General features: G+C 37.4%; 1 protein-coding gene across 5 annotated transcripts in view; it reads right to left on the bottom strand.

Annotated features, from left to right (window-relative positions):
* ARAP2 (ArfGAP with RhoGAP domain, ankyrin repeat and PH domain 2) overlaps positions 1-13072 on the bottom strand; it is a 190165-nt gene that overhangs the window by 126723 nt on the left and 50370 nt on the right. For all 5 annotated transcript variants that reach the window (XM_017527308.2, XM_017527306.2, XM_017527305.2 and 2 more), the window contains exons 7-8: positions 7314-7383; positions 872-992 (exon numbers count right to left, since the gene is read on the bottom strand). In XM_017527308.2, coding sequence (XP_017382797.1) covers positions 872-992; positions 7314-7383 — 191 coding nt within the window. The remainder of the gene's footprint in view (positions 1-871; positions 993-7313; positions 7384-13072) is intronic.

Genomic DNA, 13072 nt, shown 5'->3' with positions numbered 1-13072 from the left:
CCATTCAGAAGGAGGTAAGCAGCAAGAAAGCCAGCGAAGCTTCATCTGTATCTACAGCCATTCCTCATCACTGGCATTACTGCCTGAGCTCCAGCTCCTGTAGGATCACAGGTGGCATTAGATTCTCACAGGCACACAAACTCTACTGTAGAATGTGCATGCGAGGAGTCTAGGTTGCATGCTTCTTATGAAAGTCTAATGCCTCATGATCTATCACTGTCTCCCATCATTCCCAGATGGGACCAACTAGTTGCAAGAAAATAAGCTCAGGAATCCCAGTGATTCTACATTATGGTGAGTTGTATAATTATTTCACTACATATTACAAGGTAATAATAAAGAACTAAAGCACATAATAAATATAATGTGTTTCAATCATCCAGAAACCATCTCGTTACCACCAGTTCATGGAAAAATTGTCTTCCACGAAACCAATCCCTGATGCAACAAAGGTTGGGAACCAGTGAGCTAAAGTCTGCCATAAATGTCCATAAAAGTAATTTAATAGTTAGAAAAATTGTTTTTGCATATTAAAAAACTAATTTGCATTATCAAAACAACATCTCAAAGGTTAGCTCCATGAAAGCAGAGAATTTTGTCCACTTCTTTTCACAACTGAATACCCAGAATTTACGAGTCCTTAGCACACAACAGCTTCTCCCTAAACATTTGTTGCATGAAAGAATAAACAAATAACTTGTCAACTTATTTATGTTTTAACATTATGCATTTGAAAAATTAATTTTAAAATGTAAATTATTAAAAAGTAATATATTAAAGGTTTCTTGACATTCCTAGTCTAACTAGTTTATTAATATGATTAGTCAGAAGTTAATGTCTGTATTTCACAGGGATAAAGAAATAAACTTACCTTCTTTTTCTACTCTAAAAACAAAAGTTCTTTGTGTTGTAACAACTTCAAATTTGTTGTCTCCTTGAACTCGTACTGTTGATATAGCAGAAAGGGGAATTATTCCTTTTGAATACATCTCCTGTATTGGTTAGAAAAAAAGAGAAGACACAGGAAAATGAAATTCTCTTGATCTTATCAAAAAGGAAGGGCACAGTATTTACAACACCTTCTCTTTTATAATTTTAATCCAATTTTTTAAAATGGCATACAAGTAACATGTTCACTCACATGCTAATGCAATACCCTAAAAAAGAAACTACTAAATGTCCCCTTCTTTGAAGTAAGATGTCTTTTCCACTTTCTCTTCATCTGGAATTAAAAGGGAAAGAATCAAATGCAAACAGTCCTACTAGACTAGCAATACTTCCAAAAACCAGCAGCATGTTCCTTAAAACAATCTGCTCTAAATGATTTTATGGTGTTTGCAGGCATCTGCTGGCCACAACAGGTACTGTAACTGAACCATATTAAAACAAGTCTTAGATATTCGGAACCAAAATGTACCTTAAAACATGTTGGGTTTTCTAAATTAACCACATTACTCAATGCACAGATGATGAACATCCCAACCTCACAATGTCATTTTAACTTCTACTCTCCAAAGAATAAATAATAAAAGATCTGTCTGTTTCCAAACAACATATAAATATTACAATTTTGTTTAAAGAAAGGTCATTCTTAGGACTTCGATAACTTTTTATCCATCTTCATCTTCCTGGACCCTCTCAACTCATGTCATGATAACTACTGCACGATTTCAACTCTTTACTAAAGGTTTAATATTTTCTGGGCCCCGTATTGGAAAAAAAATTGAGAGTGCTTATACTTTCAAGCAGCCTCAAAATGAAGAATCAGCTAATGCAATGAGAGACGAGTTTAAAACTGAATAAAAACTAAGGGATATAGGAGTACAAAGATGGAAAATCTCAATTCTGCTTAGAGGCCATGAGGGATATTTTTACAAACATGGTGGTATTTGAACCTGACTTTTAAAAAACCTTAATTTTAACCAGATAGACAAGTGTGTGTGGCAGCGGTTGGTGGGGGGTGGGCATTCTGGTCACAAAGACTGAATAATGGAGGTGTAAAACAGGGAAATAAGAGGACAACAATGTAAAGTCAAAAGACAGGAGGCTGATAACGCATACCAAGGCCACGTTACAGAAGGTCTGAAACATTATAAGAATTTGGATACATCCTTAAGGGATTTCTTATTCTCTTCCCTTCTACAGCATTATCCTGAGAACCCATACTTTTGTGCAGGTCCCAGACACCTGAAATAACTGATTAGGCAAAATGGGCGCTAAACCATTCCATACAGGGGGCAAGTACTGAGTTTATATTTCTCCTAGTGATAAACTCCTGCCTTCGCAATTGGTAAGGGACAGTCATCGGTGGCGTCATGGCATTCTCCCAGAAGGATATCCTCTTCTGCTATTTAAGGAGATACACTATATCATCATGGCATTATCTCTGAGTATTTTTTTTTGGGGGGGGGGACGGAGTTTCGCTGTTGTTACCCAGGCTGGAGTGCAATGGCGCGATCTCGGCTCACCGCAACCTCCGCCTCCTGGGTTCAGGCAATTCTCCTGCCTCAGCCTCCTGAGTAGCTGGGATTACAGGCACACGCCACCATGCCCGGCTAATTTTTTGTATTTTTAGTAGAGACGGGGTTTCACCATGTTGACCAGGATGGTCTCGATCTCTTGACCTCATAATCCACCCGCCTCGGCCTCCCAAAGTGCTGGGATTACAGGCTTGAGCCACCGCGCCCGGCCTCTGAGTATTTTTTTAAGTTTCTTCTTCTTCACTAGCTCTGTTCCAATCTCCCATCCCTGAATTTATGTGTCCATCAAAATCCTATCCATTCTTCAATGCAATCTTAAATATCAATGCATTGAAGGCTCCCCTACATCCTCCCATGCAGCCAAAACTGAGCTGTGATTCAGGAAGATGAATGAGCAACTTTATATAGAAAAGAAGAGAAGGATGTCAAGGAATAAGCACTTAGTAAACAACTTATGTCTTCTCCGTTTTACTTTATCTTCTCTCCCTGTAAAAATCCCTTTCCACCATTTAATTTTTAAAATTAACACATACTTGTTCATATTTACAGAATACATAGTGATGCTGCGATACATATAAAGTATAACGATCAGATAGGTAATGAGCATATCCATCATCTCAAGTATTTATCATTTCTCTGTGTTGGGAACATTCAATATCCTCCTTCTGGCTATTTGAAACTATAGGAAATTAGTGTTAACTATAGTCATCCTACAGTGCTACAGAACACTAGGACTTATTCTTCCTCTCTAGCTGTAAGTTCGTGCCCTTTAACAAATCTCTCCCTATGCCATCCCTTCTCCCTACCCTTAACAGCCTCTAGTGTCCTCTGTACTACTTTTTACTTTGGTGAGACTCACTTTGAGAAAAGCTTCGTCATGAGTGAGAAAAGCTTCGTCATGAGTGACGATATGTGCTGCTTAACTTTCTGTTCCTGGCTTATTTCACTTAATATAATGTCCTCCAGTTCCACCAACTTTATGCAGAGTAACCTGAAATTTCTCTCTTCCTTTCTTATCTGTCCATTTTACTCAATTTCACTGCCATATTTCAAGTCATCAATAGTCTATGTAACTGTCTCTTAAGCATCACAAACTTTAAAACTGAATTTATTTTCCCCTGAAGACTTACTCTCCCTATAAGAGTTCATTAAAATATCAACTCTTCTAGTTCACCTGAACCTGAAATAGGATGAAATCATCTTTGACCTTTGCTGATTCCTTTGTACCCACATAACTTGCCTTCTACCCACATCTAGAATCAACTTCCTCTCCACCACTCACCAACTCTGAATTACAGTCACGTGGGTTTTCTTGAGGTTTTCTGAATATATCACATTTCTACCCAAACCAGTGCCTTTGCATACACTGTTTGCTCTGCCAGGAATTGTCTTCACATCCATCCGCACAAACCTACTGCCTCTACATGCTTCACATTTAAGCATAAATATATCCTCCTGAAGAAAGACTTTCTGACCAGCACCTTCTCTCAGGCCCTTCATCCTCACAGATAACCCTAATTTAAGCTAACAACAACCTGGGTTTTTCCTTTCTAGCAATTCTTCATTGCAATTTCAATGGTGAATTTATATTTACCTGTGTGATCATTTAATTAATATGGTCTCTCCAAATAGGCTTCAGGTCATTTATCTATGTTCCTTACCACCTTTCATGTAGTTAACACTATGGAAATATTTTCTGAATGAGTGAATCCTATGTCTAATCAATCACAATTATAACAAACTCTGATGGCTCATTTTTAATATTTCTTGAAATTTATATCTTATCATTTCCACTGAGGCTCCACTGAGCCTATACATTAGTCTACATGCTAATAAATTAATGCCTGGCTTAGTGCAACAGTCTCGTGATTTGCCTCCCTACTTCCAGTTTGTTTTCCTTCTGAATTTTTCTGCATATTATTTTTCAAATGTCATACAGTTGGAGAAAATAAAGAAAAGGCGCATGGAGGTGAATAACAAGATGGGTCTTGATGTTTGCACAGAATTTTGATAGATGGCAATGGCTAGGGAGGTTAAGAAGGAAGAACAAAAACACAAGGGGAACATGTAGGAAAAGACATGCTCAAGTTTCCCATAGTGTATACTCAGTCATAGTTTATAAAGATCATTATGAAGAAATACATGACACGACTGGCTTAACAAAGGAAACCCCATAAATGCAAGTAGGTTAAAATGGCAAGACAAGGCCAAAACTAGACCAATAAGTGCTCTAGAAATTCAGACAAAGATAATATTTTTCCATTGTCAGGCAACCCAAGGAGGTGGGAAAGAGCACAGCACCTTTGAGGACAGTGTAAAGGCCCCTCTCCTCTAAGTCTGCAGGGCTAAGACCAGACAGCAGGAAATTTAGAATGCCTAAAAACATTTAGTTTTTCCCCTAGGTGATCTGGGTGATCTGTTCCCAAATTTTAGCTTGTATAAGAATTAAAGGAGCTTGTAAGAATACCCCTCTAGTGAGACAATTAACTATCTGTTGAGTAAAATGTTACCATTAACTCATTTTGTCAGTAGAAATAAGTCAAGTAGCACTGTACTGAAAGAAAAAGGGATTAATAAAAGATCATCTTTCCAATAGTTCCTTTAAACAGAAAACAGTTCCTTAAAAAATAATCTATACACCTATAACAATGACATACATTGAACAAGTAAATATTTCTGGTAGAATAATAGAAAAAAAATCCCCAGAGGTGATCAAGATATACTTAATAAGCAAAAGACTATGTCACTATAACCTGAGAAAGTTAAAGTTTATCTAACAGCTCATTTATCATCTATTATGAGATCCCAAGAAAAACCCTGTAATTTTTAACACTGTAGAGCTGATCTTATATTTGTCTCACAACAGTTCAGGTACAGGCAATATAGGAAAAAAATACTCAAATGACAATATGCTCAAAATGCCTGTGTTTTTCAGAGTATAAAATTTTCCTTAAGGAAAGAAATTTTAAAGCATCTCTTGAGTCCATAACACACAGATATCTAGGTCAAGTTTGTCATTTATCTACCACTTTGAGACAATGAAACAATCACATGGCAATTCTGCCCACAACTGAGTGAAAGTGGGGGTGAGTTAGATTTCTTAGCAGCGGATAAAATATCAGGGCTGTTTGGATCATGCCATTTGCTGTGATACAATGAAGAAGTCCTTACAGAGACACGATTGGGAGGCCTTGAGGAAAGTGGAAGAAACCTAGGGAATATGCAACTCTGCACACTGTCTCCCAAATGCCCAACCACATGCTCTTCAAGTGCACATTTAAACATTAAAAGGCCCAACTACATAGCTGTTAACACTGGGTCACCCAGTCAAGATAGTAGCTATGGCTACACCTATGCATCCGTTTAGCTAGAAGAGTCACAACAGAAACTATGCCTCCTTTTAGGAAACACCCACTCCAGTGTTTCTATTTTTGCCAAAATGAAACTAACAATCTAGACAATAAAGGCATCCCTTTATTGTCACAGGAAATAACAATTTAAAAATTTTTAATATTAAGCTAAATGATTTGCAATATCTCATTTTTATATGAACTTTTAAATCTCAATTTCAAACCAAGCTGCATCATTTTCATCGCATCAATAACTAACAACATGAGAGGTCCTCATCTCTTCGCTAAAGTTGAGATGAGCTTTAAAAGAACAAACAGACAGAAAGAGAGATAAACAGTCCACTTTGACACAGTTACTAGAAATTATCTCAAATGAAAATAATGGTACCACCAGCAACCGAGTCGTAGAGCATAGAAGCCTATCTCACTCCTGAGTAGATTTCCTCTTCATTTCTATCAAACCAGAAAAGGTTACAGGTGCTGAAGAAAACCAGCAGTGAGACTCCATCAGATATACAGACTACTTTGTACTCACCCTAAGCATAGAATTGTCTTAACATTCAAATGCACAAGCGAACTAGGGGGAAAAAAAAAAAAAAAAAACAACTAAAACAGAAAACAGCTTTTAAGGCCAGTCGTGGTGTCTCAAACTTGTAATCCCAGCACTTTGGGAGGCCAAGGCAGCAGATCATTTGAGATCAGAAGTTTGAGACCAGCCTGGCCAACACGGTGAAACCTGTCTCTAGTAAAAACACAAAATTAGACAGGCATGGTGGTACGCGCCTGTAATCCCAGCTACTCAGGAGGCTAAGGCAGAAGAATCGCTGGAGCCCAGGAGGCAGAAGCTGCAGTAAGCCAGGATCGTGCCATAGTCTGTACAACAGAGCAAGACTCCGTCTCAAACAAACAAAAAAAACTGCTTTTCAAAAATATTCATCCAACCATCTTGCAAACCTCAAAGAGGTGTATCTTTTCCCATTTGATGTTCTATGTGGGTTACCAAACACCAAAGTGAAACCAAACACCACCTTTCTAAACCTTCCATTATTCTCAGCAATAGAGCATACAGTGTGTGTTATGTTGCAGTATGTGTTACTATCTGTCTAAAAGCATATATTCTTCCATCCTGCAGCATTAAAGAAGCAATATATAAGAAGGCACCTAAATCTCTATTAGAGCCACAGGTATTGTCAATATTAGGGGGTAGAAATCTCTAAATAATGAAAAAAAATGTTAGATTATGAGCTACACATAAGAGCATGTGGTTAAATCTTAAAATTAGTGTAACAGAAAGTACATACTTAAGACAAAAATCATCTGTATTTAATTAAGCATATGGTAATATATTTATTAGTTCCAACTTCAAATTCTTTTCATGTTGAGAATTCACCTCCTATTCTTAAAAACCAAACCGCTTCCTCAGTTTACTTAAGTACACTGAGTATGCATAAAGCAATTTTTGAAAACCATAAAATGTATTTACCTTCTCATTATTGTAGTAAGAAATGCTAAGGCCATCAAATTTCACCCATCTCTTCTGAAACATTCGTTTTCTGCAAAACATGTGAAATTGTTATTTTACGTTCAAGTACCATGAACTTTGATTGTTAAATCCATTTGTAATGTAACCATGTAAATATATTCTCATTGTTAAACAGTGTAGAAAACAATAGGCTATGATAATACACAGTTTTGGCCATGGCACATAGAAAAAAAAAACAGCATAATAGTACTTTCTAATCAGTTGACCTAGGAAAATTTTTAAATGACATTATTAACCGTGTTGACACACGCATTTGTAAGGCTTAGTCCAAAACAAAATGTGGTCAGAAACACTATCACTCAACCCATTTCTAATAATGAAGATAATCTTTTAATGAAGATAATACAAGCTTCCATCCTTCATTAAGCTTATATATCTATTTCATTTTCCCTTAATTTTTGTTTTAGGGTACAACTATCTTACTAAAATAATAAGGCTTAGTCAATTGGATTTACATGGAAAAAATGTTTAATTTTGACTAAATAAGCTGAAAAAGACCTGAACTAATACTCAGAATAATTTATAAGCATTCAAAACTCAGTGAAACATTAATATATATTTTTAAATGATCACATATGAAAGGCAAATGCAGTTTAAAATGGCTACTGACATGAAAAACAAAAGCAAAATAATATAATCACATGTTTCTACTTAGGCTTAAAGGAAAAAAGAAACAATTTTTCTGACTATATAAGGGAGAAGGGAAGAACTGCTTTTACTGAGGCTTGCTTTCTGTTTTTATTTTATATTCTCCTTCCCTGGAGTCAAACAATCGTAGGTACTTTTAGTCTTTAACACAGATAATGTATGAAAACTTCCTATTCTTAAAAAATATTATTTCTGAACAAACATCAACTCTATCTACCTTGTGCTTTTGCAATTTTCTAAAACGTTTAAAACAAGTAGTTGGCATAACTTTCCTTGGCTCTCAGAAGACTTAATAGAAAAAGAACTTCAGGAAGTGTGGAGAGCTTGTCTCTGGGCTGGTTCCCCAGTCACACATCTATTATGCAAATGAAACACAGCAAGCCTCCAAAATTAATCGTTAGCAAATACGTTCTGCGTAAGATAAAATTATACCAAATCTGATCAAATCTAAAAAAATTTGAAGATTCTTCAGTGCAGGCAACATTTTCACATATAAGCACTGAATTATGAAGTAATAAGAACATGTAAAAAGATCTTAAGAGCATATAACCATTTCATATTTAACTGACTATAGAAAAATTTTTTTTTAAATTTTGGCCAGGCATGGTGGCTCATGCTTATAATCCCAACACATTGAGAAGCTGAGGTGGGTGGATCACTGGACAACATGGCAAAACCCTGTCTCTACAAAATATACCAAAAAAAAAAAAAAAAAAAAAAAAAAAATAGCCAGTTATGGTGGTAATGCATCTGTAGTTCCCAGCTACTTGGGAAGCTGAGATGAGAGAACTGCTTGAGCCTGGGAAGTCGAGGCTGCAGTGAGCCATAATGATGTCACTGCACTCTAGCCTGGCAACAAAGCAATACCTTGTCTCACAAAAAAGAAAGAAAGGAAAAAATGTCACTTCACACCCACGATGACGGCTTGACGTTAGCATTGACAAGGATATGGAGAAATCAGAACCGTTATCACTGCTAATGGAATTGTAAAGTTGTAGATCTGCTATGTAACAGTCTGATAGCTCCTCAAAATGATAAACATAGTTATTTGAACCAGCAGTTCTTTTCCTAGCTATCCCCAAGAGAAATAAGCATATGTCCGTGCAAAAATTTGCACAGTAAATGTTCATAACAAGTGTTGTTCCTAATATTGAAAGTTGGAGACAACCTAATGTCCATCAGCTGATTAATACAGATTCTTTGGCTTCTCCTTGAAATTCTCAGTAGATCTCTGTTGGATCCTAGGTATCTGCAAGTACATGATGTGATTACGATTCTTTTGTTCTGAGAACCACTCTTAATACATCCTGTTCTACTCTTACCTTCTTTTTATTCTCCCAGGCCATGTCTACTATGGGATATAATTTCTTCCATGCAATATGAAAGTAGAAGCCACCTTTTGCACTACCTTAGGTATCTTTTTTTATTTCTCAGCTAGGGTCTTATACTTTGTTGCCCAGGCTGGAGTGCAGTGGTGTGACCTCGGCTCACTGCACCACCTCCCAGTTTCAGGCAATTCTCCTGCCTCAGCCTCCCAAGTAGCTGGGATTACAGATATGTGCCACCACGCCTGGCTAAGTTTTGTATTTTTGTTTTGTTTTGCTTTAGTAGAGATGGGGTTTCATCATGTTGGCCAGGCTGGTTTTGAACTCCTGACCTCAAGTAATCCACCCATTTGGGCCTCTCAAAGTGCTGGGATTAAAGGCGTGAGCCACAATGCCTGGTCAGGTATCTTTTTAAATCTTCTATGAAATTATATCACTGTTCTGTTGACAAACATTTTGTGACTGCATTTTCTCTAAAAGTCCAAATCTCTTGACATATGTATGATATCCACCATAATCTGAACTCAATTTACCTTTCCAGCTACATCACTCACTATACTCTAATCACACTTGACAATAGAAAACTGTACTTACCAAATTATAGGTCTGGCGGTGTCAATACAGAGGTAACCATCAACATCATGTATTGGTGGCAGGGTTGATTCTCATATATAAAGTTATCCTGTGAGTTTATAAAATGAAACTTCACAAATAGGGGAAGTTTTATATTTATTCTTCAAATGTATTTCCAGTATTTTCTCATGTACCCTCTGTTTTAAGAAAAAAAAATGTCCTCCAACCCCCCAGTTCTCCCCATATTTGCCTGTTGAAATTTTTTTTTATAGCCAGCGTTACAGTGATCTTGTTAAAGAATTCAGTCTATTTGTGCTCTGTAACAGTAGTCCTTAACCTTTTTGGCACAAGGGACCAATATTGTGGAAGACACTTTTTCCACAGACCACTGGAGGGATGGTTTAAAGATTATTCAAGTGCATTACATTTATTGTGTACTTTATTACACACACACACACACACATATATATATATATATATATTTTTTTTTTTTTTTTGAGATAGGGTCTCCGTCTGTTGCCCACACTGGAGTGGAATGGCAGATCTCGGCTAACTGCAACCTGGACCTCCAGAGTTCAAGCAATTGTCCTGGCTGACCCTCCTGAGTCACTGAGACTGCAGGCATGTGCCACCACGCCTGGCTAATGTCTGTATTTGTAGTAGAGATGGGGTTCTGCCATGTTGGACAGGCTGTTTAATTTTTATTATTATACATTGCAGTATATAATGAAATAATTATACAACTCCCCATAATGTAGAATCAGTGGGAGCCCTGAGCTTGTTTTCCTGCAATAGACGGTTCCATCTGGGAGTGATGGGAGACAGTGACAGATCATCAGGCATTAGATTCTCATAAGGGACCATACAACCTAAATCCCTCACATGTGCAGTTCACAATAGGGTTCGTGCTCCTATAATATGGTAATCTAATGCCACTGCTGATATGTCAGGAGACAGAGCTCAGGCAGTAATGTGAGTCATGAGGAGTGGATGTACATACAGATGAAGTTTCACTCACTCGCCTGCTGCTCACCTCCTGCTGTGCAGCCCAGTTCCTAACAGGTCACGGACTGGTACTGGGCCTATACCCAGGGGTTGGGGACTCCTGCTCTATAAGTCTTCTCAGAGTTAATCACTCTTCCCACTAATTTCCTCTTGTACTTTGTTTGTACCTATTAGATTCTTTATCAATACTTAACATTTAAATTATCTACTCACCCTGGACTTATCACAATCTAATTTGTATTACAGTTAATTGTATATTAATATTTATCTATCATTCCTTCTAGATTTTGACCTTTTTTCTTGAAGTCATGAAATGATTCCATTTATCTTTGAGTAATTCTACCTTCCTAATTATTTATACTGGCAGCTCGTAGCACAAAGAGTTATATATGTTAGAAGCTTAAAGATGTTTCTGGAATAGAAATAAGTTGAAAAGGGAACTGAAAGCAAATTCAAACTGTAGATGAAGAAAACTGCTTTTGAAACTAGTTACTACCATATATTAAGTAAAGTTGTCAACAACAGAAAGAGTTTTCCATTATATATGTGTTTTTTATGGTGCTTTAAAAGCTTATAATCCGGCCGGGCGCGGTGGCTCAAGCCTGTAATCCCAGCACTTTGGGAGGCCGAGGCGGGTGGATCACAAGGTCAAGAGATCGAGACCATCCTGGTCAACATGGTGAAACCCCNAAAAAAAAAAAAAAAAAAATAGCCAGGCATAGTGGCGCACACCTGTAGTCCAAGCTATTTGGGAGGCTGAGGTGAAAGATCAGTTGAGCCCAGGAGGTTGAAGCTGCAGTGAGTTATGACTGCACCACTGTACTCCAGCCTGGACTACCTAGTGAGACCCCCATCTCAGAAAAATTGCTTTAAAAGCATATTACCCCAACTGACCACCTAGCCCTCTTTCCATCTTATTTCTCATCTTTCAGTTTCTTTTTAACTTTTCTTGGCCTGTCTGCCACAGGTTCTCCTCACTTTGCCACATCCAACAGTGTTAGAGCCATCTGGATTTTACTTTTTCTGGCAACACAGGGTTCCTTAAATTTTCAGCATTAAAAGTTAAAAGGTAAACAAATATTAAACAAACACACAGTAATTATATACTGAATAAATTAGTCATTGTTCACTTATTTCATGTTTATCTTTTCCACAATTAAAGGCAAGGAAACACATACCTTCCCACACAATCCAAACAGTAATTTGGTAAATCAAGATTTTGTATTGGGGCACAACCCACTTCACATTGTGAATGATGAGCTAGAGCTCAATAGTGCATATAATCTTCCATTTTAAGATAAAAATAATTAACATCTGTGAGGGACAGAGGCCTTAGGGCCTTCCATTACCCCTCTATTCCCTTTGCTGGCTCCTTATCTTTCAGTTACACCTAAACATACTACAAAGAAATCCCTTCCCTGATGACCCGATCCAAAGCAGACAACAAAGTTACTCTCTCTCACAGCATCCTCTACTTTTCCTCATAGCGCTTAACACAACCTCTAATTTTATATATTTGTTTATTTGCTTAATGTTTGTCTCCCACACCAGCTCTTATGCTTTACAAGGACAACGTTTAAGAATATCTCCTTGCCTATGATCGGCAAGTAACACAGGGAGGAATACGGCAGGGAAAACTAATTTGCTGAAGGCATGAGCGACATGATTAAAAGCACAATCCTTCTGGCACCATGGGCAGGATAACAAATAAAAACTCAAATGATCAGCACTCATATAATCAGCATCTTTTAAAAGAAACATGCAAGAAAATTTTAAACACTCAGAATTAAATTCAAAGTTTCAAAATCTGCCAAAACATCAAGTGTGAAAAAAAGGGGTACAACCTATTTTAACATGTCTTACTTAAGATTAACTGCGGCCACTCCAACTCATAAAACTTTCTTAGAATTCCATCACCATCTTGATAGTTTGTGACCTGAGGCAACATCCAGGAACTTAATATTTGTGTCCACAGAAAAAGGAGGAGGGGAAGAAGGAGGGCAGATAGCTTAGCATTTATTAGGCTTCAGGATCCGTCGAAGATTTACCATCTGACTAGCTACACCTCCCCTCTCAGGCACTCATAATGCAAAGGACACACTCTACCCCTGGATCTCTGAGGAAAATCAACAGAAATCTCAGCCTCTG

The sequence above is a fragment of the Cebus imitator genome, unplaced genomic scaffold, assembly GCF_001604975.1.
Source record: "Cebus imitator isolate Cc_AM_T3 unplaced genomic scaffold, Cebus_imitator-1.0 Scaffold47, whole genome shotgun sequence".
In the NCBI taxonomy this organism is placed as follows: Eukaryota; Metazoa; Chordata; class Mammalia; order Primates; family Cebidae; genus Cebus; species Cebus imitator.
This window is presented reverse-complemented; position numbering and strand designations above follow the sequence as displayed.